At 56.2% G+C, this 27,902-nt stretch overlaps 1 protein-coding gene across 3 annotated transcripts; it reads right to left on the bottom strand.

Moving 5' to 3' along the window:
* Window positions 1–1,072: 1,072 nt before the first annotated feature.
* EVI5L (ecotropic viral integration site 5 like) lies at window positions 1,073–27,902 on the bottom strand. Of its 3 annotated transcripts, XM_079116313.1 has the most exons (20): window positions 27,736–27,900; window positions 16,538–16,721; window positions 15,050–15,239; window positions 14,464–14,688; window positions 14,287–14,361; window positions 13,506–13,631; window positions 12,173–12,316; window positions 11,903–11,992; window positions 11,040–11,137; window positions 10,893–10,953; window positions 7,912–7,965; window positions 6,922–6,954; window positions 5,767–5,907; window positions 4,985–5,113; window positions 3,677–3,817; window positions 3,373–3,528; window positions 3,102–3,248; window positions 2,929–3,024; window positions 2,736–2,831; window positions 1,073–2,586 (listed from the first exon to the last, which is right to left on the bottom strand). In XM_079116313.1, the coding sequence occupies exons 2-20, from the start codon at window positions 16,672–16,674 to the stop codon at window positions 2,308–2,310; spliced, it is 2,418 nt and encodes an 805-aa protein (XP_078972439.1). In that variant the 5' UTR covers window positions 16,675–16,721; window positions 27,736–27,900; the 3' UTR covers window positions 1,073–2,307. The 3 variants fall into 3 exon arrangements, with proteins under 3 accessions (XP_078972439.1, XP_078972440.1, XP_078972441.1); XM_079116314.1 differs by lacking the exon at window positions 6,922–6,954; XM_079116315.1 differs by lacking the exons at window positions 1,073–2,586; window positions 2,736–2,831; window positions 2,929–3,024; ... (4 more) ...; window positions 5,767–5,907; window positions 6,922–6,954 and adding an exon at window positions 10,657–10,730 and having other exon boundaries at window positions 27,736–27,902.

The following is a 27,902-nucleotide window of genomic DNA, read 5'->3' as shown; positions in this document are numbered from 1 at the left end:
AGTCCTCAGGTTGCAGAGGGAGCCACCTTATGGGCCACTCTGGTGCAGAGGGCAGGGCCTGGCTGGGATCTGCCTAGACCAAATTAAGATTCTGCCTCTCAGCAGCCTTCCTTTGTCATCCCTTGTTCTTCCCTCCACACACCAGCTGGGACTCCAGCTCAGCTTCATAGGAAGCCCCACAAAGGACTGTGCCCCACTGGGCCCTCTTCTCCAGGGTGCTTGCATCCACTTTCCCTCCTGCCCGACTCAGCGTGGTCTCTGCACCAGCCTCGTCACTGACCTCCAACACTCTTGTCCATCTGGCGGTGTCCTTCATCCCCTGTGCCCTCAACTGGCTCCCACGGCCTTCAGTTCAAAGCCCAGATTCTGCATCCTTTGTTATTTCCACAATCCCAGAGTGCAGGGGACTCAAACCCGGGCCTCTAGCATGAGAGGCAGGCACTCTACGAGATGGGCTATATGGCCTGCACTCAGATTCTTCATCCTAACTTGAGTAACTCCCTCCTTCTCTGACCACATCCAAGTTCACCTCTTCTTCCTTCCTGGGCATCTTGTACCTTTCTTGCTGGTCCTGGTGACATCTAGCCTTCATGCTTTTGCCCTTGGAGAAAGCTCTGACACTGTCTCCCCCAGGAAGCCTTCCTTGATTTCCTCAAACTGTTGTCTATTTGGCACTGACCACATTAGTGGCAGTTCACTTTTCACTATACTGGGGATCCTTGAATAAGGCACGAGGCAGAGCACCCTAGAAGGCTTCTTTCAGTGTGTGCTGAATGAATGCAACCAGATCCTGCTCTTCTGGAAGCTGGGCTTTCTGCATGTCTCCCAGGGGAGGCCCAAGTGGGGTCATATCCTGCCCCAATACTAACTAACCCTGTCTTCAGTCCCATGGCCTTGCTGGCACCAACCGATGACCAGAGAGAATACCCTTTCCTCTCCTGGCAACTTTGTTAGACTGCAGGAAGCTCTGGAGGGCAGGTTGGCCCAGCCCCTCAGCTCTGTTGCTGGCCAGGGGCTGGGCCCCTCTCGCTGCTGGGATTCTCTCCACTTCCAGGCCTGTCCCACTCAGAGCCCCTTGTCCATGACTGTGTAAATACACTTTATTTTCCATCTTTCTCGCCTGGGCGACATGTGGAGTGTGAACAGGCAGTGTGCAAAATGGTGGTGGGCAGTGTGGGTGGCATGTGGGAGAGCCCCGCAGGTGCCTGCCCTGTCCCCAGGCTTGGTAACACTGAAGAGTGGGTGACCAGGAAGAGGGTACTGAGCAGGGGTCCCCACCCCGGGAAGGGCCAGGGATGGCTTGTGATGGTGTTCTGCTCGGGGCTCCGGGAGCACCGAGAGGGTCAGCCTGACGGCCAGGAGGCCCCGGGTGAGAGCTGCAAAGGGTCTGGAGGGGCATCACTGGACTTTGGCACCGTTCTCAGCTTGGGCTCAGCAGAGACCACGGGACCACCCAGAGGAGGCAAGGGAGGCAACTCTGCTGGGAAACTCCACCCCTGGGGCCTGACCCTGGCCTGAGGGTGGCTAGGACCACAGCTAGGACGAGAAGTGGATGAGGCTAAGGAATCCCAAGAAAAGAGATCCCTTCCATCACTGGCCAGGATAGGTGATGCGAGTAACTCCCAGATGATGAGGGGGGAGGGGGTCTCTTTGCTTCCTCATAGCTTCTCTGACCCCAGAGAAGCAGGGAGATACTGCCCAGGCCTGAGCTGACCCCTGCTGGCCACTCACACCCCAGGTGGTCTTTTACGTAAGAGGGGACTTTGGTTTCTGCTACAGGGGCCACAATGCCTGCACCAGGCAGGAAAGCCCAGCCTGGTCATCTTTCCCCTGCAGCCAGGAGCTGGCTGGTCAAGGGTCACTGTGTCCTGAGGGCATCGTTATGGGGTGCTAATGTCCAGCCCAGAGCTGCCCCTCTTCCTCAGGCCTCTTCTAGCTCCTGGGCCCTTCCCAGCAGGGCCGCCCTTGTTCCAGAAGGAAGCCCGCTCATCCAGTCCTGCCATCTCTTCATCGCTGCCCTCTGCCCTCAATGTTGAGGGCACACCTTCCAGGTAACTGGCTCAGGCACCACCCTTGGAGCACAGGAGGGCCCGAGGGGTACCACCAAGAAGGGTAAACACTGCTGGGGAGGGAGAGCCTGCCGGGGCCCTACCCTCTGCGTGCAGCCTCGCCGACTTGGCCCTCGGAGAAGGCGGAGCCACAGGGGCGTGGAGTTCGTTAAGTGCGTGGGCGGAGCAGCAGGCGGTCCACTGCCCCAGCTTCCGCGGAGGCTGTGGCTTCCCGGCTCCTGCCGCATGGAACCGGGTCTTAGTTGTCCAGGCCCTGGCTATAGGGCGCAGCCAGCTCATCAGCGTCACTGTCTGAGCTGCCCTCGCTGTCCTTGGCGGGTCGCTCCAGACGGCGGAAGAAGCGCGCATCGCGCGGGGACAGAGGGTAGAGCGCGTCCTGTAGAGCAGCGCCCACGCCCACGCCGAGCAGCTCCTCATCGGACGATGGCAGCGAGTCTTCATCCAGGTGCCGGGCCAGGCTCAGTCCATCGAAAGCCAGTGGATCCTCGAAGGGTGGCGGGCCCTTCAGCAGCCGCACCTGGGGCGGGGACCGGCGCACTGGAGGCGTGGGCCGCTGTACCCACGCTGGAGTCGGGCCGCCAGGCACCCTCCTCCCCCGCCCTCCTAGAAGCATCCTTCTTACTGCAACGACGTCTGGCCTGTCACCGGTATTCCCCGAACGCTCACCTCCGCCTTAAGCTCCTCAATCTGGTCCTTGAGCTCACGGATGTACTGCGACGAGTCTGAGTGGTTCAGTTGGCCCTGAATGCGGCCCTCCTCCCTCTGCGGGGAGGGCAAGAGCACCTGTGATCAGAGCAGGGTTCGGCTCCCAAGCCAGACCCCCACCCTGCTACCCCATGTCCACCCTGACCGCGCTCACCTGGATCTCCAGCTCGGCGATACGCTGCCGCATCTCGGCCACCGCAGCCATGCTATCCGCCTCCCGCAGACGCACGGCCATCACCTCTTCCTTGCTCTGGGGGTGGGAGAGGGAGCGGTCAGCGGGTGGCAAGGGCCAGGGCAGGGTTGGGAGGGCCGGACGAAGGGCTGCACCTTGCACTCAGCCTCGGCCTGCTTGCGGCGGCTTTCGCTGAGCTGCGTCTGCAGTCCCTTGTTCTGCGCCGCCAGGTACTGCAGCTTCTCCTGCAGCGCCGCGCGCTCGGCCTCCACGCGGTTCAGCAAGTTGCGGTGGATGTGGTCCTAAGGGAGGAAGAGAAGGCGGGACAACGGGAATCACGGCCTGGCCAATGGGCGGATCACCAACACCAAGCACCTCCCCCAGGTGGGCGGGCTTTGGGGACCAGCACTGTGAAACGCGGCCCACCTGCGTTTCAAGTTCCACCACGCGCTGCCGCAGCTCACGACCCTCAGCCAGGGCCTGGGCCTCCCGCAGACGCACACTCATCAGCTCATCCTGCAGCTCGCCCAAGACTAGCTTCCGCGGGGACTCCTTCCAGCGGCCGCCTCGGGACAGATGGGCCTGGAGCCGGGGTAGGGGGTGTGGGGGAGTCCCAGACGCCCGCGATCAATCTCTGCTCCGAGGAACCTATAGGCCCGGGTTGCTGGCCTTCCTCCCAGGGACTGGCAGAGGGGGCGCCTGGGCCGCTTCTCGTTTACCAGGCTCTCACCTGCCAGGTGTCCGAGAGCTCCTGCAACTGCAGTTTCAACTCTCGTGCGGAGGCCACGGCCTCGCCCTCCCGCACCTTGAGTGCCTTCAGCTCCTCCTGCAGCCGCGCCACGTTGTTCTCATCAGGCAGGGAGCTGTTCCTCTGCGGGGAGAGAGGCGGTCAGAGCCGCAGGGAGCTGAGCCCATAGGGCTGACATCCTCAGCCTCCTTTCCTCCAGAGCCCAGCTGGGGAAGGGCGGCGCCCTGGGCCAGAGAATACCCAGGAGTAGGAATCAGGTGGAGGGGAGCAGAGCTTCCTTCCTTAGGATCTTCGTTCCTAAATGGATGCCATAACAGCACCTACTCTCTCTCAGGTCCTCTGGCAACCCCCATAAACTGTGGAGTCTCCATAATGTCATTACTAAACATAGCAGGTGGCTCAGGGAGCCCACCTCGGGCCTATGGCTAGACCTGGCATGTGCTGCGGTAGGGGCTGAGAAGATCGGGTGGCAGCACCCTGTGCTCCCTCAGGCCAGGCCAGGCCAGGCCAGGCCAGGCCAGGCCAGGCCAGGCCAGGCAGACCGACCCTCTCCCTGGGAATAACAGGCAGAGGGCCAGCCTACATTCTGTTCTAGCATCCTCAGGGGTCAGTAACGGGGATTTGTGCCCTAGCCTCTTGGGCCAAAATCCTGGACCAGGTCCTCACTAACCCTTGTTCATGTCTGGGTGGGAGGCAGGGCAGTGGGATCTACCGGATGTGTTTCCCTCCCATGTGGAGTGAGGTAGCGAAGCCCAGCTCTGGGCTGGAGATGGGGGCTGAGAGGCTGATGGCCCCTCACACAGCTGTGGCAGAGACGTGGTGGGGGGGGGGGGGCTCAACAGTACAGGCTGCAGGGGCTGGGCACAGCTCCTGCACCATTTGAGTGGGTCCCAGGCCTCTTCCCTTCCTCTGGCAGCTCCTGGGAGACTTGAGTCACTTCAGAAAGCAGTTGGGGAGGTGGAGGAGGCCTGGTGCCCCCTTCAGATAGGGCTGCAGATAGGAGAGGGAGGGCCGGTGTGCCCCCGGAATCATGTCTCCAGACCTTTGTGTGGAGACCATGGTGAAGGGGCAGGTGTTGAGTGGGCTAGGTGGCACCCTGGGTTCAAAAGAGGCAGAAGCTGCCTCCCCAACAAAGATTGATGGGGTGGGGCTGGGGGACGGGGGACACCCAGGCTGCCCCTCTCCTTGGCGAGGGCCTTCTCATGCACCCCCCAAAGCTTACTCAGGTCCCTCAACCCCTTCCCCAGGGTACCCCCAACATCACCTGTTTGCTTGCCCGCCCCATCGCACCTTCTCCATGTCTAGAACCTTGTCCTGCATCTCCCGCAGGGCCCCCAGTGTCTCTGTCTCCCGCAGCCGTGACTGCTCCAGCTCTGTCTCCAGGTGTGCCACAAAGTCTTCAGTGAGGCGCGGATTCTCCTGAGGGAGGCAGAGGGCTGTGTGGATCCCCAGCTGCATCCTGGCCTGAACCTCTCATGCCCGATGCCTAGGAATCCTGTCACTGGGGCAGCAAACCTGTCAATCACTTTCCTAGGAAAGCTGCGCAGAGGAGATGCTCTGAAGGGAGGCTTACGTTGCCTCAGGATCCCTCGATACCATGGGGCTTTGAGATCCTTGGGTGCCAGTGTCCCTTCCTCAGCCAGATGGACTCCAAGCTCCAAGTGGTGCCCCTGCCAGGTTGCTAAGTGCCTCATCTGGCCACTTCCTCTTGCTTCTCTTTGGGCCTGAAGACATGGCTTGGGGCCTCACCCATCTCTTCCTCCCCTACAAAGCGGGAGCTCAGAGGGTCTGGCTGGGGCAGCCTGGTTCTCAGAGGCCTCAGTCCTGGGGTTCCCCAAAGCTGACAGCCTGGTCTCAAGGCAGACACCGCACTAGGTGGCAGGAAATGGCAATAAGGATGCCCCCAAGTCTGGGCAGCTCCTGCAAGAGAGGGCTAGGGAGGAATCTGCTGGTTTCTGGGTCCCCTAGCCCTTAAACAGGAAAGCTAGGGCGGACTCGGGTCCTGAAGGTCCTGGGCAGAGAGGTGTGTGTGGGTGTGGCCGGCGGGCGCCAAGCCCCACCCCTGCAGCTACCTGCTGCTCCTGCAGCTGCCTGATGGTGCTCTGCGCCTTCTGCAGGTCCTCCGCTGCAGAGCTGCACTGCTGTCGCACCACCGCCAGCTCCCGCTTGATGACGTAGTTCTCCTCGGCCTCCTGCGCCCGTGTCACCTGCCCCTAAGCACAGTGAAAATGGGGACAGTGACCCTCTGCTTCCACCCCAGACCCTGCCTCGGACCACAGAGAGAGGCCCAGAGAGGGCGGAGGAGTGGGGGAGCAAGAGGGCGAGGCCTCCCACACTAAAGCCTGGGATGGGGTGCCCACTATGGCCTGGGGCTGGGTAGAGGCACCTGGAGAAGCCTGGGAGGAACAGGTCCACCCCTCAGGCTCTGCCAGGTGGGGGCAGAACAGCCTCTTCTTCCCAATTCTGGTTCTTGGCCTCTGCCCCAGGTGAAGAGAAAGTGGTCCTTACCCAGGGTCAAGGGCACAGAAGGAGCCACCTCTACTGGTTCATGCCCTGGTGGTGAGGGTGTTCTGGGAACAGTCAGTCCCAGTGGCTCGGAATTCAGCTCTCCAGAGCCTTCACTGGGCTGGGATGTGGGACAGGCCAGGATCAAGGCTTGGGGGCCTCCACCTGCTGGGGCTAAGACCCCCACTCTCCCCATCTCATATTTCCCCCAATGAATTTGGAGCCCCTATTCCAGGCTGTGCGGAAGCTTCCAGATAAAGCCATTCAAGCTGAAGTGGCAGTAGAAGCAGGCAAATGAGAGAAGGTGGTGGGCTTGGCAGGAAGGAGCAGAGAGGAGCAGCATGAGAGTCCAGAGGGTGTATGTAAGCTCAGCGGTGACACACCAGGGCCTGAAGCTGATATGCTCTTAGGGTCCTGAGCGCTCCTGGGTCCCTACCATGTCCCTTGGGGAGGGAAACTTCCGTCCCTGTGTGTGTAAGTCCATGCCCAAACATACCCACAGATCCCCTGCACCCATATTTCTCTCACTTCACATGCCCCCACCCAGGAAAGCCTGTCTTCCTGGAAGTGAGCCCCAGCTGCCCCCATGCACTGTGCCAGGCCTGCCCCCTTGTCCCCAGAATGGCAGCAGCCAGGGAAGAGGTGGTTATTGACTGTCATGTGCAAGGACCAGGGAAGGGACGAGGAAGGAAATTGGAGAGGGAGACAAAAGGCTACAGTACCTGGATTAACCTATCAGCCAGAGCAGCGCTCTCCTACCCGGTGGGCGGGCGAAGGGGGTTCCGAGCGACAGGGGGAGGAGGCAGAGCAGAAGGCACAGGGACAGGAGAGGGGAGAGACAGACAAGAATCACTTGTCACTAATGCTGTGGACTATCTCTAGAAGCAGGGGAGAGAGGAGTGAAGACCAGAGAACCAGCAGGAGAGGACTGGAGGAAGACCAAAGCCAGAGCCAGCTCCATCCTGGAGAGGGTTCGTGTGAGTGGGAAGGCCCAGGCTAGCCTTGGCTTTGGGTGTTACAGGGCTGAGGCCAACCAGAAAAACTCAGTGCTGGCAGGTTGGCCTCACTGAGTGAGGGTCCTCCAGAGAGGGCTGGGGCGGGGGATGAATTTTCATTTTGAGGGAGAGCAAGACTCCAGGCTTTGGGGCAAGAGCAATACAGTCCTGTCTGCCACCAACTCACTCCCTGTGGTCAGTGGAGGGTCAAGTGAGGACAAGGGAGGAGCAGGAAGTGGGGGCCCTGGGGCTGAGGCTTGGGAAGCTGCCTCTTCCACCCCCATCTTTAACATGTCAGGGGCCAGGGGCCAGGCCACGGCTTTCCACCACAAGTGGCAAGATGCCCCCTCCTCCATTCCTTCTCTTTTACTTCCTTTCTTGGAAGAACGAGACTTCCAAATTACAGGGTGGAGTGTCTCGTGGCCCGGTGATGGGGCTTCTTCATCAGTCCCATAGTTCTGCCTCCTTCCCAACCCAAGCAGCCTGGGGTTGCCGTGTTTATAGTCCACTGATTGTGACTCAGCCCCGACCCAGGGTTCATCACAAATCAGGACCCACGATGAAATGTCCCCAGAGGCCCCAGTGATAGCGCAGCTCAAGGTTAGGGAGTTTTAAGTCACACTCCTTGGAGCAGGACCTGGACTTGGGCCTAAAGGCTGCTGGACCCTGTGAAAGGCCGGAGGATTTACAGTCCCAGCTGGATTCCGCATCTCTCACCTTCTCCAGGGTCTCAATCCGCTGTTTCAGGAGCCGGTTCTCTGTCCGAAGTCTCTATGGAAGGGGAGGGAAAGCACATCAGAACCTGCCCCCGATTCCCTACACACATAGCTCATTCAGCTACCGTGGAGGGCCAGGCCACCCCCGGCAGGACAGAGCCAGCATCTTATGTACTGGGTCAGCAGTTTCAGAAAACAGGGCCCATTCTTATTTAGAATGGCCCATTTAAGAAACCTTTTAGGGGCTGGGGTTGTGGCCCAGTGGTAGGGTGCTTGCCTCCCATGCGTGAGGCCTGCATTGGAACCCCAACACTGGGGGAATTTTTCTGTTTTTGAAACAAGCCTTCAGGATAAACAACCTGAGCACTTCAGTAACTGCGTGTCTGTGGTGTGGTCAGCACCCAAACCCTCAGAAGTCTCTTCCCAGTCCATGCTTGGGTCTGTCAAGGGCAAAGGCTTAGAGCTTTCAGGCGAAGCTCCTACCCATCAGACAGGTCCCAACCCTCTCTGCTTTAGCCCCTGGGCCAAATTCTCTGGGACAAGCTCCTCTCACAATTTGGATCCTGCGTGCTGAACACGCAAGCTTCCTTCAGCTCCGTGGTTACATTTCCAGGACCTTTGGAGTCATCGTCCTTGCTTTTGCTTTCCATTCTATGCTGTTGGATCCTGGGTAGACATTTGTAGTTTTAGGTCCCCCCATGACCCTCTGAGAAGCAGGTGACATCGGCATACATGTTTTATCTAGTCTTCCCTGCGTCCTGGTGAAGAAATAATTTGGATCTGCAGATGAGTGAGGGTCCTGCCTTGCTACGGGCAGAACATTTTCTGGGTTGTTTCAGGGGAGAAATGATGATGGAAACACCCAGAACATTTCCAGGAAGCAACTGCAATCAGCAATCATGGACTTGACGGTTATTAACTTATGTCATGGTGGGGAAACTGAGTCAGGACAGGGCAGGGCCTAGCTGGAGCCTACCACGACAGGCAGGCCAGGGCTGTCTCAGGCACAGGTCAGGACCCTGGGCCCGGCTTGCTCTGCTCTCTCTGGCCTCCGCCTGTCACTGCACCAAGCAGAGACATGGTTGGGACCAGGGGCAGGCTTGACTGATAGTTCCTCTCTTCTGCTTCCCCAAAGGAAAAATGAGAGGAAGAATGAGCGAGGCTAACTCCTAATCAAGGGTTTACATATTTTCTGGATTTCATGATGCTCTGACATCTGAAACCTTGCTAATTCCAGAGACCAGCCCTTCCAGGACGCCTTAATTCCTAGATAGACTGCACCTTCCACATACAACCACCCAGTCCGGAGTCCAAACCTGAAACCACCTCCTTTATCTGACACATACACACCAAGTCATTATTTCCCCTACCCTAAATTACCCCTGGGCCAGAACAGGAACAAGCGGGATCATGCCTGCAGGCCAGAACTGCAGAAATCATTCCTATCCTGCCCAAACCTGAGGCTGCTCACATTTGCCTACCCTCCCATGTCCTCCTGAAGAAACCACATCAAACACTCTGAGCCATGCCGTCCCCCCTCACTCTCTCTGCTTCTTGACTGACCCTGGTGCTTGTCCTTATGTGCCCAACCTGGCATGGCCTGCCCTCTCCTCTTTTGGAACTGCCTCTTTTAAAAGCAGTTGTCTCTGTGTCTCTTATCATGCCTTACCAGATCTAAACAAATCCCTGAGACATTTTAAAACAGGCTAAAGGTGAAAGAAAGGAGGGCAGGGCCCCATGAGAAGGCCTCTCAGGGGATTTTTCCAGCCTGGCAAATGGCTCCCAGGGTCTGCTGTGTTCTTGCTCACTGCTGGGCCCTCAGTCACCTGATGGGAACAGGCCCTTTTCTGTATGTGATCAAGACCAAAACACATGTTTGGACTGGTGTATCAGTCAAGCTTCCATAACCAAAAAAGGGGGATGCTCAAACCCCAGAATACTGAAATATTTCTGGAAACTACATGAACAGGCCAGGACAACAATGCCTTCACCGCTTCTCAGGGATGGGTGGCAGGTGACCTGGATTCTGATCTAGGTCTGCCCCTGCCTCTATCTTGCAAACAGGGCCACTGAGATTCAGAGAGATGAATTCAGCTGCTGGTGTCAGAGGTGGTCCCTGGTAAGCAGGGATCTGAACCTGGGTCTGCGGGACTCCCATCTCAATCACTGCATAGCTCTGCCCCTGGAGAAGGCAGAGCCGGTCCATGTGGGGATTTGTGTCCCTGTCTGTTCCGAGCATTGGGTCAGAAGGTCTTCATTCTTGGTTGTGACTCTGGCACACAGCAGGCACTCAATAAATTCTTGTTTAGTGAATAACTAAAATCATTGGTGGAAGGATGAAGCAGAAGCCAGGCAAGATGGGGCAGCCTGGGCTCAGAAGTTTTGCATGCTCAGGGAGTCCCTGACCCCGGTGGGGTTGGTGAGCTGGACACTAGGGGCACCAGGTACCTGTGTGGGCACACATGCTCTGGCCTACACAACCTGGCACCTGGTCCCTACCTGCCTTGGTTCTTTCCACTGTCCCCAGCCCTCAGGGGCTCCCCTCTGCGCCCTCAGGATGTTCCCCCTGCCCACCAGGTGGGATTCTGCCTCAGGCCTTCTGCACTGGACTCCCGGTGGCTCCCCAGGACCCCCTTGCCCCTCCTCCCCTGCACATTTGCATCCAGAGCACTCTGTAGAGTTCACACTATTTTAGTGATTTATTGATGGTCTCCCCACGACACAGGGGCCCCACGATGGCACGGACCTTGACTGTCTTGTTTACTCTTGTGTCACCAGTGATGAGAACATGCCGGCTGGGGCAGGCGCTCCCACGCCGGCCTGGCAGGTGAAGGAAGGGGCAGGTGGGCAGAGGGAGGATCATCAGACGGCCTGATCCTCCGTGCACTGGGCAGGGCCGCCCTCTAGCGGCCAGCTCTGGAGGTAGGAGGAGAGCCCCCAAGGACACCGGTCCCTGCCCCTCCCCCTGGGCCCGGGCCTCACTTTGATCTCGATCTGCTCCTCCATCTCCTTGCTCTTCATGGCTGCATACTCCTTCTCCAGCCTGCAGAGGGCGAGGCCGGTGTGATCACTGCCCCACGCCTTGGGGACTTTCCCTTACCCTCCAGCACCCCAAAGTCCTGCACCGACCTCTTCATCTTCTTGGGGTTGTACTTGACCTGGTAGGCCTTGAGAACCAGCTTGTCTGGGCAGCTGTCAAACTGGTGGGGGATCACCCTCTGGAAGTACTGTGGGGACACAGGCGGTCACCGCCACACAGGCCCTGCCTCTGAGCCCGTTGCGTCCTGCTGCCTGAGGCATCACGGTGTCCTCAGCACAGGCCCTGTCCTGTTGTAGCTGCTCATTCAGTGTTTGTGGAGCAAATCAGAGCTAAGAAGGGACCGCCTGCAGCCAGGACTTCGGTTTCCAGAGAACATTCGCCTTGGGAAGTGCCTAAGGGTGAAGGCTGGGGGCGGGGGCAGTCTGAACACAGGGACATTAATGAAGGAGCGGGGAGGCATGCTGGGGCCCCTGGAGCCTCTGCAAAGGGTTAAGGTAAGCCTCAGTGGACACAGCTCCTGCTCCCCAGCCAGCTGGCCCCCTCTGGCAGTTGTGGACAATGGACGCTCGTGTTCCTGGACACAACCATGGCCTTTGTGCATTCTTCCCTGAAGCACCAGCTGGAGGATGCTGGGAGGGGGCTGGGGCCTGCATGATGGGGAAATGGCCATGTGTGGCAGGTTAGCCTCTTCTCTAGCAGGCAGGGCTACCAGGGTAGGCTGGGGCAGGGCAGGGCAGGGCAGAAGGTTGCTCCAGATAGCTTGCCCCTTCCTGTGTCCTCAGCTGGCCAAGGGGCTGGGGACCTGGAGTATCAGGTGGAAGAGGGTGGGACCTCCCAGCGCTCAGCCTGGGTCTGAACCTTCCTCTCTCCCTGCTGCCAGGCTGCTGGTACTGAATGGTGTCTGGCCCTCCCATGTCTGACCCATCCTGCCCTCCCTACCCTCCTGGCCTACCTGGGACATGCCCTCCATGTCCAGCTGCATCAGCTCCGTCTGATTCACCTGCAGCAGGGCCAGGCCCACCCGGAACACGATCTCCAGGCCCTGCAATGTGGCCGCTGTGGCTGTGAGCCTCCTGTCCTGGCCCACAGGGAGCTCAGTCCCCTCCCCGGGGTCTGGCCCTTCCTCTGCCCGGTGTGTGGCCTGGTTGGGGTTTGTTTCCAGGGTGGGGCATGACTTGCTTCACCCAGAGTGGTGTGGGTAGAGTAACCTGCAGGCCCTCACCTCGTACATGAAGATGTCGAAGACACGGGTGGCGACAGGCAGGGGGAAGGTGGTGAGGAAGAGCGTGAGGAACCAGGATGAGGCGTACATGGATGTGTGGAAACTCTGTGAGCGGAAGTGGGTGTTCAGGTCCGGGAGCTGCTCCTACACGGTGTGGGGAGGCCCGGAGGGCATGGTGAATGGATGCTGTCCACGCCCACCTGGTCCCTCCCAACCTGTGCCACTGGGCTTCTGTGCCCTGGCTTCCCAGAAACTTCCCTGACCAGCCCGGGCAGCCTGTGGCTCCCTTCCTCAGTTCTCCCTGGCCACTGTTTTTGGGAGTGGCCAAACCACCCCAGAGCTTTGAGTAGCATGAGGTGGGGTCATAGGCAGTGGTGGCCAGAACTGCAAAAGTTATGGCACATTGGACCTGACTGCTCAACCTGTAGCAGCTCATGGGTCCTCTTGACCAACACAGAAGAAGCTTCTGGGGCTCAGGGGTTAGGCCACTTCCCAAGGTCATTCAGAAAACAAGAAGTGGAGCCCCCGGCCCCTGGTCAGAGCTGTCACAGCTCACATTGTGGTAGGTGACTCGCTGGTCACTGACCCATGGCCCCCAGCGAGAAGCTCTGTGCGCAGAGTGCTCAGGGAATGCCTGTTAGCTTGGCCTCAATTTCAGACTGTGGCAAGTGGCAGACTGCTGAGGAAGCTGAGGCCGGAGCAGGGCTCTCTGTGCCCAGGGTTTATGCGTCTGCTTGGCTGTGGGAAGTCCCAGTTACCCAGTCGGGGCTGGGCTGCTTCTCAGTGAGCCTGGGCCCTCTACCTGGGACCCCACCAGATCCCTGGTTCTCCAGGTTGTTCTGCTCACCTATTGCGTGGTCCCACTGCCATGGCTTCCAGAGCAGGCAGGCGTGTGTAAGTGTGGGGATACGTGTGTGAGAGAGAGTGAGCACTTGCATGCGTGAACTCGGCAGCTCTGTCTGCCAGCCAGGAGCAGGCCCTTCGGGGACTGCTATTTATAAACAGAGACGTCTGCAGCTCCTGGTAATCAGCAGCAGCAGCAGACGATACATTCCCTCCCTCCGCCACATCCAGACACTCAGCATGGGCCCCTGGGTGTGTCTGTTGAAGCTAGTGTCCCCCTGTGCCATGGCACCTCTGGGAGCCCCTGGTGTGAGTGGCGGGTCGCTTCTTGTCCTTCCAAGCAGCTTTCAGGGCAGTGTCTCTGGAGCCCATGGGGACAGGAACCCCATTCTGGGATGCCAGGGCATGCTTTCTCAGGCTTAGAATTTTCAGTTCAAGTGACTCCCGGGAGAGCCTAGGAGGGCCCCTGGCTGCTCCCTGTCCTCCTCACCTGCAGCATGTATTCAAACTGGTAGATGCACAGCCCCAGCTCGGCCATGCTGGGCTTGAAGAGCTCCCGCAGCCGGTATTCCTGCATCAGCCGCACGAACACGCAGAAGGCCTCCTCCTCGGGCATCTGGGGGTTTGGGCGGGGGGCTCTGAAGGTGGGCAGGGTGGCAGCAGGGGCATGCTGTGGTTCTTGGCAGAGCCCTGGTGTGCCTGGGGTCTGTTTCTGTCCCAGTTACATTTGTCAGACACTGACACCCTGCTATGGACCCTCCACACAGGCCACTGGTAAACAGGGTCACTGCTGTTTTACTGAGGGAAAACTTGGGACTGCAGTCTCGAGCCTCTGCAGGGTGACCTTCCAGAAACAGTGGAGCTGACCCAGGTCTGGCTGCTGCCAGAGCCCCCAGTCTCACTCACTAGGCTGAGCCGCCCTCCTGTCCACGCCCAACTGTGTCTGCTCTCCTGCCCTAGGCCTCTGGTTTCTCTGGAGGAAATCCCTGGGCCCCATCAACACCACACTGGCTGATCTAAGTCCTTGGCCTGAGGTCCCTTGCAGTCCGAACCTGGAAGCTGCTCCTCAGGCCCCTGTCTCTATCCTGGACTTTGCGGTGTCAGAACACAGCCAGGGCAAGCACCCGGAAGCTCTGTGTCCACCCACAGGAGTCTTGGTGACGGGAGAGGAAGGCTCTGGCCCTAGGAGGTCACTGGATAGAGGGAAAACCCTGCTTGTGTCCACCTCCTGGAAGCAGAGCCCGGGGAGGGCCTGGTCCCAAGCTACCTACCTGCATGAGGAGCAGACCTACAATGAAGGCACTGCCCTGGCAATAGCCCACCTCTCGGTCCACCAGGGAGTATGCCTGGAAGGGAACGACGTGGTGTGAGTGCAGGGCACCTCTGGTCTGCAAAGTGCGTCCATGGGGGGACTGCTCCTCAGGTGGCTGGGGGCTGCTGGGCCTCACCTTCATGACGTTGAAGAGGACCTCCTGGCCGAGGCTGTCTTGGCCCTTGAAGAACTCATGCTCTGGGTAGGTGCGTGCAATGTCCCTGCGGATCAGTTTCTCACACGGTGAGGACATCTTGAGCAGCTCTGAGTACTGGTTCTTGACTGGCATGTCTGTGGCACTGCATAGGAGCTGCCACACAATGGCTCGGAAGTGGTGTGGGATGCCCTTGCGGATTAGCTCCTGCCACCGAAAAGGGCCAGGAAGGGGAGGCTGGGCTGGACTCAGTCCTGGTCCAGCCCCTTGGCTGTGGCTTGCCCACACCTCCATGCATGGCACAGAGGTTGCCTAGGCCACTGGCGCTGACGGTCTGCTGCACTGAATGGGCAGCCCTCTCCCAGTTGTGCACACTGAGAACAGCAACAAGTAGCACCTGAAGTGCTGGGGCCTCCCTGTCCTCACTCCCTCCTGTCCTCACACCCTGTCTATGCATCTCTACTTCTGCCCCTTTCCCAGGTTGGGCCCCCTGGCACTACCTCATAGCTGAGTGACCACACTGCCCCCCTCAGTGTGCCCAGGAACCCAGCCACCCCCGCCCCTCCACCTTGAGCAGTTTCTCCTTCCGGCGCCGCCACTCTTCCCACTCATTGGCAATACGGCCCCACAGGATCCACGTGTCCTCCTCTAGGTGGCTCAGGTTGGAGGAGGCTGAGGAGCTGGACACCAGTGAGGAGCCGCTGTTCCGCCGCGAGCCATTCATGGAGCGCATGGACTTGGAGTCGGCTTCCAGGAGCCTGGGCAGGAAGGGCCAGTGGTGAAGTGGCGCCAATAACTCCCTGGAGACAGGGGCCTCTTGGGAGCCCACCCCCTCCTACTGGGGGAAGGTCTCAGATGACACCAGGGACCTAGTTCTTGCTGAGCAACCTTGGCCAGTGACCTAACCTCTCGGAGCCATGGTCTTCAAGCACTAACCCCAGAGAGACTTCCATTTGTGTGTTCCCATTCTGTGCCATGCCTTGGGCTGAGCAGCATGCGCAACTCGATCATTAATTCTCAGACCAACCCTGTGGAGATTTGGAGATGATCTACATTCACAGGTGGGGTGTAGAGAGTGAGCCCTGGCTGAGGGTACCCAGCTATTGAGGAGCTATAGTAACTCCGTGTTTCTGATGCTTTAACAGCTGGGCCTTGTGTACCCTGGAAGGAGAGAGGGATGGTCCTTCCCAGGGACAGACAGTTCCTGAAGATAGAAAATGACCCAGCAGCTAGCAAACCAACTCTGTGGCTTTCATATGCAAACCAACCAACCCAGAGCCCACACCCAACCACTTCCTCCACCAGGCTCACTCTCTGTTACTGTTCACCTGCCCACATCACCTCCACGCCAGGTTCACAGCCCCTGTGCCTCTGACCCTGCTGAAGTGATGCAAACCAGTGACTCAGAGCCTGCTTCCCCTGCGCGACTTTCCTTCCCGTGGAGACCACCACAGAGGCTCATGCCCACATTCTCTGCCACCCCAGCTCCCTCTGCCTCCTGGTAGGCCCTGGTGCTTTCCTGTGTGGCTCTGCATGGTCTGGTTCCCTCCTCTTGGGAATTGTGAGTTACAAAGTACCCTTTCAGTGGCCGAGGGCTCCTGATTACTGCACCCGAGCAATGATAAAGCTGACAATCTGGGCAGGAGCTGTAACTCAGTGACATAGCGCTTGCCCAGCATGTGTGAAGCCCTGGGTTCCATTCCCAGCATCACACACATACACACACACACCACCCCCCAAAAGCCCTACATCCTAAGACAGGGGAAGGACAGAGGAGGGGGTGCACAGAGCTTTAATCTCTTCTTTCAAAATGGCTTGGTTAATGACAGCCAGACTCATTTGATCTCTTGAAACCTTGGTCTCCTCCTTGAATAGGGGATCCATCTGTTCAGCTGGGGTTGGGAGGATGAAAGCAGACACACTTTGTCAAGTGTCTGGTTGTAGCTATTACCTCACACAGCATGGGCCCAGATCTGAGTGTGAAGGGGTCCTGGCAACCTCTGCTAGGTGCCCATGCTCTACCCCGGGGCCCCACCCTCCTCTAGGCCCCACTCACCGGTTCTGTTCTTCAAGCTTGGCCAGCAGCTCCAGCTCATCAGGGCTGAGGTTCTCGGAGTCAGAGGTGGGAGAGCAAGTGGGGGCTGACAGGGCCTCCTGGGACGAGGAGTCAGGGCTCAGAGTGGGGCTCGCCATGTTGGGTAGGCTCAGCAGTCGAGAATGGGGCCACGTCACAGCTCTGCCTGGGGGCCGAAGATGCACATGGTTGGCATTGGTAGGGTGTCCACCCTGCATGCTGGCCCTGGGCCAGGTGAGCCTGTGTGCTCACCTTCAGGATACTTCCTCATCCCTGCCTTCCTACTTCTGGCCTGCCACTTGGTGCACCCCTGACCCCTAGGGACCCCAGCCCAGCTGGCCACCGTGTTGGCTCTTTCTATTTCAGACCTTGGCTACAAGGATCCCTGCCAGACCAGAGCTGTCCTGCTGACCCTAGGCATGAAGGTTGAGCCTCAACTTGATACCCTGAGTCTGTGGCAGGTCCTGGGGTAGAGGTTTCCTATCATTTGAGGTCCCAAGGACCCTGCAGGGAGCTTGGGGTACAGAAGTTCCTGCTTTGGCAGTCCTTGACAATGTAGTCTTTGGTAGTCCTTGACAGTGTAGTCTCTGTCCCCTGCTGTGCCTACCCTGGGAACCCTGTATCAGCATCTGACCTTCCCCTTTTCATCAACCAAAGTGGGCTGCTGGCACGGCCAGAACATTTATTCTCCACAGTTAATTGTCTGCTGCTGCTGATGGCCGGAAGGGTTGACTCCCTTTGGGCAAGGGAGCCAGTGACGTGTCAAAGTGCTGGGAATCTGTCCTGGCAGCACACAGCCAGAACTACAGCTCTGATAGGTATCCTGATCTTGGCCTGCCATCTTCCTGGGGTGGTCTGCTTAGTCCTTCTGGGGACATCAAGGACACTAGCTTTTTACCTTTTGTCAACCTGGTGGGAGGCAAATTAGCACTGTGTCAAAAATAAAGGCTCTGGATTCAAATGGACCTGTGTCTGAAGCCTGGTTCCCCCTCTACCAGCTGTGTGACATTTGGTCAGTCACTCTTCTTCTCTGGTCTGCAAAGCCAGAGATCCTACAAGACCTTCCTCAGAGGGTGTCTGTTACAGCACATTAGTGTTAGAACAGTGCCTGACACTTAGCGTTCACCCCATAAATTTTAGTCAGTACCACCCATCCTGGGGCCAGGACTCCTGGGTTCTGCCATGGACTGTGTGGGGGCTGCTGGTGAAGTTGGTCTTTCCGGGTAGGAAGTTCCCAGGGTCAGAAATGGCCCTGGTGGGAGGCAGAGGCTAGGGATGGTGTTCCTTCTGTCCAGCCATGTTTCTTTCTGGTGGGCCCAGACCAGTACCCAGGCTCTGAGAAGATAAGGGTGCCAGGGTGGTGGAGACAGGAGCAGAGATTTTGTCCTGCATGGCAGCTTCATGCCCGCACACCTTCCTGTGTACTCTGTCCTGGAGTTTTCTGCCCGGGGATGTCACTGACCAGGATCTGACAGCTAGGCGGCAGTGGGGCACTAAGAGGATGAGAGAAGACCGCTTTACACCTGCCAGCCATCCTCAGGTCCCTGGGCACCTCCCCATGGCCCAGACTCAGCCTGACCAATACCTGAGGGCCATGGTCCCGCTGGACGTGCCCCTGGCCAAGCACTTGCTTCCATGTCCTGCCAGGCTGCCCTGTCGTGGGGTGGGGCTGCACCATTCCTTTTTCCACAATCCTCCCTCCTCAGGACTGTGGCTTCCTAGGGCTACTTGTTCTAACTCCTGTCCCTGAGGGTCCCCTGGTCTGTTGGTACCAAGGGCTCTGGATTTTGATTAAGTGATGGGAACCCTTCCATCTCCTGGCTGGCCAGGGTCCACTTGCCTCAAAGGCCGAGCCACAGTGGACCGCCTAACCAGGAGTTGATCATTCCTGAGGGGGCAGAGGGGGCCGTTCTGGGGCCTCCTGCGGAGTCAAAGTCTGTGGCAAGTGGGGCTCACACAGGCAAGGCTGTGGACAAGGAATGCTGAGCAGAAGGCTCTTTCCAGGCAGGAAGACTGGGAAGGCAGCACCAGAGCTGGGGGAGTGGGACGAGGTGGTGGAGGTGAGGATTGGGGCCCAGCACCATGGCTGGATTTGGGGCGCAGTGAGAGCTACAGCAGTGGTGGTCTGGGACCACCTTCTCTCTGTGGAACAGAAGGGACCCAGACTCAGAGTGGGTTGGTCCCACCTTCCTTCCCCCAAGGCAGAGAAAATGGTTCAGCTCTGGGTTTCTGACAAAAAACCCCCCAGGGGTCACCTACTAGCAGAATTCAGCTGTTTATCACATATTAATGTATTTCATACAGGAAATAAAATGTACTAAAACACAGGGATGAAATTTACAGTCTGGGAGGCAAGAACCTTCTGATCTCTCCGGAACTTTTGCTTGACTCATCCTCACTCTTTAAACGTGGCCCAGCCCCGGAAACCATCCTCCTGAAGCCCGAGCGTGCGCACAGATACACATACGCTGACACATGAATGTCCTCTCACACCACCCATGCTCACTCATCCATACTCATTCACACCCACGAACTCTCTCCCTCTCACATACACAGACTCGGAGACACACCTACTCACACACACACAGATACATATACTCAGGTATACACACCTGGGCACACACACATGCTCATGCACACACCCACCCCCACACACACACACATGCTCATTCACACTTGCCCCCCCCCCACCCGTCCACACATACTGTTCACCTCCCCGCACACACAGGTGTACACACCCTCTCAGGTACACATGCTCCTTCACATTCACACTATGCACACTCCCACACACTCTCACATACTCACACTCTTACATAGGCATGCACAGCATGCTCACATCCTCCCACATCTACCCACATTACACACACACTCCCTGCACCTTCCAGACTTTGCCACCCCACCTGGGAGCTGAGTAGGTATGGCTTGGGGGCTGGCTTGCTGCTGTCCTGGCCCTGGGACACAAGCCCTTGTTTCTGGCACTAACTGGAGGCTGAGGGCCTGGCACTGTTGTAGGCAGGGGGCATGGAGTAGAGCAGGGTGCATGAGGCCCATCTCCACGGGACCTGAAGCCATTCCCTCTTGCTGGACAAGGCCCCAAACCCTAAGACCTACTTGCCCACCTCTGAGTGTGGGTCTGGAGTCCCCATGCCCTTAACCCCTAGCTAGGCTTCACCTCTGTTACTTCAGTTGCCTGAAAGGTGGCTCTCACTTGCAGAGTGGGCAGGGGGTCTCCAGACCCTGTCCCTGACAGTGCCACCACCTGCCACACCTCCAGAGGGCAGTCCACAGCTTCTGAAGTTCAACCAGGATGGAGGGGCAGGAAGGGATGGTGCTGAGAAGAGATGGCGGGCAGATAAGTTCAGATGGGAGGTACCTTCAACTTCCCTTTACCTGTCCAGGGCATTTGGATGCTGCCAGTCCCACTTCCTCCTTTCTGAAGTTGATCTCCCACCTGGTTAAAGAGACAGGGCTCCTGCTTTTCTTCCCACCTCTCTGGCCAGGGTTTCTTGGGTTCCCAAGTGGCGCCTCTTCTTCCAGAGTTCCTACCTTGGCCCTGTCCCCCTCATGCTTTTGGGTATCTCACTCTTGTAGCTTAAATGACTAAATATATGTCCGCGATGTGAACCCCTTATTTCTGGCTTTTATTTTCCGCTAAGCACGGGCAAAAATTGCCAATCCACCTTCTAAAAGTTCCATCAGACCCCCTCTTTCATGTTTCTGTTTTTTCCCCCAGAGCAAGAATCACCCTGCCCTTCTAGAGTGTCAGAGGGAAAAGATCAAGAAATAATCACCCAAACTTTGTATCACAGATTGAGATAAATGTTTGAGATGTGGTAAGATGGAAGACAGCAGGCAGTTCCTCAGACACTTAAACACAGAGTTCCCGTATGATCCAGCAAGTCCCCGCCAGAGGTCTATCCAAGACAATGGAAAAATCTGTCCATACATATGCTTGTATGTGCATGTTCACAGTAGCACTATTCACAACAGCCAAAAAGTATACACAATCCAAATGTCCATCAATGGATGAATGTATCAACAAAATGTTATCCACACAATGGAATATTATTCAGTCACAAAAAGGAATGGAGCACTGACACAGGCTACAACATGGGTGGACCTTAAAGGTATTACACTTAGTGAAAGAAGCCAGACAGAAAAGGTCACAAATGTATTTTTCCACTTAAGTGAAATATCCAGAATAGACAAATCCATAGAGATAGGAAGTCAATTGGTGCTTGCCAGGGGCTGGGAGAAGGGAAAGGGAAAAGACCACTTAATGGGAATGAGGCCTCCCTTTGGGATGATGAAAATGTTCTAGGATTAGATAACAATGATGGTTATACAACACTGTGCATGTGCTGAAGATGTACAAGTTACACACTTTGAAGATCTGGATTTTATGTTATGTGAATTATACCTCAATTAAAAAGATAAAGGATGAGGTGGGCTGGCAGAGGCCCACAGGGTGAAAGCAAAGTGGAATGACTCCAGAAGAGGCTGGAAAATTCTGCAGGGGCAAGAGCCTTCCTTCCCCTGTCTGGCCTATGGGTTGGGGCAGGAACCTGCTGCGTTTGCATTTTAGAAAGAACCTCTGGGCCCTCACACGGACATGCTCTTTGAACTCAACATTCCTGAGGGAAGGAAAGCTGGCCTCTCCTTCCACCTGGGCAGCAGTGCCTCCCTCTGCCCACCCACCCGCTGGGGCCAGGCCGGGCCTGAGTGTTCCCCTCCTTCCCTGTCATGTTGCAAAGTAGTCACACTCAACACTGGATCTCACTGGCCACCTCTCTCCATCCCTGCCAACTCCTGCCTGGGCCCTCCTCCTTGGGCTCTGTCTTCATTGGGCTTTGCATCCACAAGGGCACCAGGGCCATGTTAAAAAAACAGTGCTTGACCCAAACCTTGAGTGGCTCCCTGATGGCAAAGTGGAACCCAGACGTCTGTTTGTGGGTACGGGAGCTTCCCAGCCGCCTTCTCCTGTAGCCCTGCCCTACCACGTTCCACCCTCTGGGCACTATGGCTTCCTCCCACCTGTTTTTGCACTCTGCTCCCTTGGACTGGAAAGGCATTTCCCAAGACCTGGATCAAGGACCCTCCTCCCTCCAGGGTCCTGGCTCACTTCTCTCTCTCCCTGTAAACATCTACCCCACCCCCACCCAGCCCAACACATGTTCAGTGGCAATGACTTCTATACCTGCCTTCCTGCCATATGGGGTCATAAAAGTTTTGAGGACAAAGACTATCTTAGTTTTCTACTTCAAGCCCCTAACACGCTACTGAGCATTCAGTGGGTGTTCAGTAAACATCTGTTGAATAAATGAAGACAAAAATTTCTGTGCTGTTCAGATAGGTGACCAAGGTCAACATCAGCAGTGATCAGGCATGAGGATATCATGTGCCCTTGACAGGATGTATGGGAAGGACATTCACCTTGGTGCTCTTCCTCCCCCAAACCCATCACCCAACTCTAGCCATGAGAAAAACAGCAGGAAGATCCAGATAGGGGACACTGTACAAAATACCAACCAGGCCTCTTCCAAACTGTCAAGGTCATCAAAAACAAAGAAAACCCAAGAAACTGTCTCAGCCCAGAGAAGCCTAAGGAGACGTGATTACTAAATATCCTCTGGTATCCTGGGATAGAAAAAGGACATTAGGGGAAATTGAGGAAATCTATATAGACTTTGATGGATAATTATGTATCAGCTGGTTCATTAATATATGACATCGATAATGGGAAATGGTATGGGATATATGGGTACTCTACTATCATCTCAGTTTTTCTGTAAATTTAAAACTGTATTCAAAATAAACTCCATTTTAAACTCTCTCTCTCTCTCTCTCTCTCTCTATATATATATATATATATATTTTTTTTTTTTTTTTTTTTTTTTTTTTTGGTGGTGAGGATCAGACCCAGGACCTTACACATGCTAGGCAGGTACACTGCCACTGAGTCACACCCCATTCTAAAAAATAATAATAAAAAAACTCGTACCAGCGTAAATAGTAAACAACAGCTATAGTGCATGAGAAGTGCCTTACCGAACAGAGGGCCACTCGCTGCTGCCTTTACTAGGCCGCAGGGGAAGGAAGATTTAAAATTGAATTTCTTACTCCAGAGCCTTTGTCCTAAACCCACCCACCATGTTGCCACTCTCTCCACATTTTTATTTTAGAAATGATACACGTAAAACACTGAGTGCAATGGGCACTTAGTAAATCACAGTCATTATTTTTCAACGGAGAGCAAACGAGCGTGTGTGAGCCATCTTTCACAAAGCACTTGGCATTTTCAGAGGCAGGAATAAAGACCTCAAATTCCCTTTCAGTTTTGGCTCCCTTCCTTCCCTCCCTCTCATTTCTGGTCCTTCTTCTACAATGATTACTGGGCACACAGACTCAATTCTGGATCTGAAGCCTTGAAAGATGCCATGTGACCCCAGTGTGCACAGTCTGACCAGCAAGCTGACCACCATGTCCTGGCTGGCTCCAATTCCTGGGGAAATGGCCTGGGCTAGTTCTGGGTCCTCTTTCTTGGCCAGGAGTGAACTGCCGATAGGTGAGTGACCCTGGGGATAGGATGGCAGCTGGAATTCAGAGGTTGCTGCCTACCCTCTTCTCACCACCGTTCTGCTGCTGCTCCATGCTGCTCTGGGTATTTATATATCCTTGCCCTTGGAGTGTAGAGAATTACCGCAGACCTCTTGGCTTCACATGAGGCCTTCAGAGCCAGCAGCCTGCATTCAGATCCTTTCTCTAACCCCTCTGTGATCTTGGGTACCATTTCTTTGGCCTCAGTTTTTAAAATCTTCAAATATGGCTAATGCTGGTACCTGTCTCACAAATTTTGCTGGTAGAATAACCTGTCTTGTGTTTAGGACAGGGTGTGGCACACAATTTTTGTTCCTTGCCGGACTGAAAGTTCCACAAGGGACTGGAGACGTTTATCCCATTTTGGGATCCCCAGAGTCTAGTGTATCATCGGGCATCCAATATTTGCAGAATGAATAAATAAACTTCTGCTTAGCAGGCCTGCATCTTGTATGGTGACCCTGTTTAAAGATTAAATACAGCAAAACTGCAATCATTTATTATTGGCAATAACAGCAGCAGCAGCAGCAGCAGCAGCAGCAGCACAGACCTTTGAGGTTAAAACCTAAGGGATGGACCACTATGACCTGTGGAATTCTTTCTGACCTAAAATAATAATAATAATAAGTTGACTATCCTGATCCTTACCAGTTTATTTTCTGTTACCATAACAGGTTCATTTCAGGTAAGTATCTCATTTCTTTATATCTTTTGTCCCCAGGAATGACAAAGGAAGAAAATTAAAGCTCTCATTAGGTCTTCCAGAGGCAGGTGAATAAGAGAAGTGGCATCTTGCAAAGGTTCTTGGCTCTTTGAGGTCAAGGTGGTGTTTTATGCGGTTGTTTCTGGTGCCACCTGCAGATGCTCACTGGGTGGACCAGAGGGAAGGGGTGAGGTGGGCTCCCTTGTTTTTAGGAACCCTTGGAGGCAGACAGATCCCACTTCTTTTCTCTTTCAGAAGCAGTTAAGTAGGGAAGCCCGTTAATTCCTAAAACCAAACAAGTCTCTGCTGAGCACCCCGTAAGTGCCTCGTACTTGCTTGGGGCTCAACTGTGAAAAAGCAGACAGGCACCCAGCCCTCCTGGGAGTCGTTGGAGACAGAGCTCAGTAAAATGATCTCACAAGCACACCATGGTAGGCTGAGACATGGAACTAAAGAGCAAGTGAATTGTGCCAAGGTGCCTTCCAAATCCCCCTCCAAGGGATGGGTGCCTTCCCTAACCTGGGGAGCTCGTTGGTTCTGACTGATCTCCCTCTTTCTGCAGCCTGTGTTTGGCTTCCAGAGATGCATGCTATAGATTCCCCCCAGGGGAGTGGGGTCTGCTGCCTTCTCTGAGTTCTTTTGCTAGGGAGTGCCCCACAGTATGTGCCCATCGTGTGGATGGCATTTGTGACACCAAGGCCTAGTTGATGAAGCCCATCCAACACAGCATGGAGGAAGTCACACATCTCTGAATGAACCTCGCTAGCTCCTGCCTCCTGGGCCTCTGTCCAAGCACTTCGGTTGCTTGGAACACCCTTTCCTGCCACGCCTGCCTGGTGACTGCATCCACACGTCACCCTTGCCGCGCCTTCCCGTGCTCCAGGGATGTGCCAGGCCCTTTTTCTGGGCTTTTGCAGCAGCATTCTGTACATAATTCTGTCTCATGCTTTCCTACCACAGCAGCTGGACGTGATGGCAAGGGCACCTGCTGGAATCCTGGCTCCTCCTAGTTGTTTGGAGGATTAAATGAGATAATATGTAAATGATGCTTGGCACAGGGCCGAGCACATGGCACAGGCTTGATCAATGTGCATTTCTGGTTTCAGCTCTCATGAATGGCTTCAGATGTAGGCCAGGGGCCACATTTTACATTCCTTTGTACCCCAGCACCTGATTCAATTCATCTGTAAGTACTGGCATCTACATTCTACAAAAGGAAATTGAAACATATGTTCCTCCTTGTCTTCCTCATCCTTCCTTGTCCAATCTAAGCACAGACAAAGACACAGATCCATATCCTCAGGCTAGGGTAAAGCTGATTTGACACCATTTGTCGTGTTTTCTTGGTCTATCCTAAGAAGCCTTCCTACCCTACTGCATTTGCACAAAGTCCCACCCTGGGGAGGCTTTAGAGTTTGTTTCCCAGGTGCCATGTGACCTTCAAGAGTCTTTTCATCCACTCCTGCCTTCAGCAAGTGGAGAGGACAAACCTCTTCCTACCCAAGGTCAAGGGCTATATGGGACATCAGGATGGCCAGCCAGCAGCCCCCATCTCCACCCCACAACCCTCAGTCCTCATCCCTGAGGCTCTCTGCATAGTCACAAGTCCCAGAGCTGACTCTCTCATTCTCATTCTTCCAGCCCCTATTCAAGAAACACCCCAAAATATAGCTTAGTCCTAGAGAGATGGCCATTGTCCAGTTAGGCCAGGGACAAGGGAGGCCTGTGCTAACACTCACAGGTGGGTGACTATCCTCATAGATCCTACTATCTCCTATAAAACACTACACCCTAACCTTTCTGGTTCCACTGAAGTACAAAATACTACTCTAAAAGCTTAACTCCCCATTTTCCAGATGGGGAAGTTGAGTCTCTGAGCCAAGATGAGCTTTTTCCTAAGGTTGTCCTGAATCTGCTCATGAATATCCACAAGGAGGCTGGTGGAGAGGGGCCTTCTGGGCATGCTTATGTTGTCAGAAGGATCCCAAACACTTGGTGACCAGGCTCTGCTGGGGCTGGATTGATCTGGATTCCTCCTAACACCCTGCAGTCCTAAACTACAGTATCTTGCCAGTTCTGTGATCTCCTCTGTCTTGCCTCATCCCTTGTGCCAGGGCCAAACCACCTGTGATTCCTTCCAAACCACCCGCAGTCAACCGCAGAAGCCCTGGGGAACCCACAGGTGGGACCCTAGGGCAAGAGCTGTGGGGCAGCAGGCAGCCAGGAGGAGGCAGTACAACCTGGAAAGAGGCAGGAACACAGGGAGCTTTCCATCGGCAGTGGAGACCTGCTTCGAGCCCTCCCTCATGCTCCACCCCAGCCTCTTCAGCACATTTTTCCCTTCTGAAAATATTCCTTCACAAAGAGCTTTCTGCTTCTGGCAGGTCCCGACCCAGCCCCAGCAGATCCCAAATGCCAGGATAGCAGGAAGCTATTTCTGTCAGTGTTGGTCAAACACATTGGTGGTGGGTGAAAGAACTCTTGAGGGTCATCAGGCTAGCCCTGATGAGTGGCCTGCATGGCTGTGCTGGCTCTGCCAACTGAAGTCGGCAGGCCCAATGGGTAAGGATGCTGGTCCTACCAGTCTGGTCAGTCTTCAGGATCAGGGCCAGAAGCAGCTGGAACCCCTTCCCTCCCTACTGGGGGGCGGGCAGTGGTTCCTTTGGGGCACTTTGTTGTAGGAGAGGGTGAGTCTCCTTCTCTTTGGAAAGGGAAAATATGAGATGGTATAGGAGGAAGAGGACTAGGGTAGGTGCTCTCAAGCGTCCCAGGAGACTCAGGGGTCCTGATACCCTCTGGGGCTTCAGCATGGGTGCAGGTTCAGGGAAGCTGAGGCAGAGGGACAAAACATCATCTCATAGCCTTCTGAGTCTGCCTGAGCTGGAGGAGCTGTTAGGGGTTCTAGGAGGGTCTGGACTGGTAGGATACAAAAGGTGTGACCCAAAATGCCTGGGTCTGTGTTGGAGCTCCTGTTTTTCTATGCGTGTCGGGGAAATCCAAGTGACCCTCTGTGTCAGAGGATCTCAGAAAGATGGGTAGAGAGGGTGTGTCTATGGGTAGGTAGGGGGACTGGTTCAGGATCTCTATTGGGAGGTTCTGAGCATGAGGAGAGGGTGGATTTTTCAGGAGGCTGGGATATGGATGGGTCAAGATCAGCGGTAGTGTGTGCAGCTATCAGAGTGTGCTGGGAGGACCCTAAGGAGTGATTTTTAGGAGTGCCCTTGGGCATACAGGGCTTTGGGGGAATGTGGACCAGCTGGTTGACCTGCGGCCTGTGGGTAGGGGTAGGAATCTTAATTCAGTCAAAGAAAGGGTTCTGTAGGGTCAGGGAGAGGGATAGGGCCCTGAGGCTGGTCTCCTTGGGGAGAGGAGGGGGGCAAGCCAGGGGCGGAAAATAGGATGCCAAGTGGATGGGTTGGGGGACATCGAGGCAGGGGTTGTGCAGATGGGAGGGGTCCCGAGGAATGGGGGAGAGACTGGGTGGGGGTCCTGGGCTTGCGGGGGCGGTGGAGGGGGGCGGGTCTGTGGAGTGGGGGATGGGGACGCCCCGAAGGGTCCCCTGGGGAGGGCTCTTGAGAGCCAGTGGAAAGGGTGGGTGGGGGTCCTCGGCCCGCGGGGACCCCACGAGGAGGGGACAGGTGGGGGAGGGGGAGCCCTGCAGGGTCTCCCCGGGAGGGATCCGGGAGGGATCCGGAGGGATCGGAAACGAGGGTGGGCGGGGGCGGGGGCCCGAGGGGCGGGGGCTGGGAGTGCCGAGGTACCCAGCTCGGGTTCCCGGGCAAGGCAGTCCGAGTCCCGGTCTTGCCCGACCCCCGCGGGCCGCAGCTCAGAGCCGCCGGCCTGAGCAGGCGCCCGGGAGGCCCGGCCCGCGCCGCCCTACCTGCGCCGAGCGCGCCGCCATCGCCGTGCCGAGCCTCGCCGTCCCGGGCCGCGCCGCCGGATCCCCGCCGCGCCGATCGCCCCGCAGCCCCGGCCCGGCCCCCTCAGCCGCCCCCCGGGACCGCGGCCGCCGCCGGCTCCGCCGCTGCCATTTCACCCGCTGACAGG

Source organism: Sciurus vulgaris (assembly GCF_902686455.1).
Source record: "Sciurus vulgaris genome assembly, chromosome: 16".
Taxonomy (NCBI): Eukaryota; Metazoa; Chordata; class Mammalia; order Rodentia; family Sciuridae; genus Sciurus; species Sciurus vulgaris.
The sequence above is the reverse complement of the archived record's forward strand: the minus strand, read 5'-3'. Positions and strand labels throughout refer to the sequence as shown.

Excerpts from the sequence above, each read along its gene's own strand:
- EVI5L (XM_079116313.1), bottom strand. The coding sequence starts at position 16,674 with ATGGCGAGCCCCACTCTGAGCCCTGACTCCTCGTCCCAGGAGGCCCTG. Across the intron at positions 7,966-10,892 it reads AGGAGCAGATCGAGATCAAA|AGACTTCGGACAGAGAACCG; the intron begins GTGAGGCCCGGG and ends CCCCTTCCATAG. Across the intron at positions 2,587-2,735 it reads TTGAGGAGCTTAAGGCGGAG|GTGCGGCTGCTGAAGGGCCC; the intron begins GTGAGCGTTCGG and ends TCCCCGCCCCAG.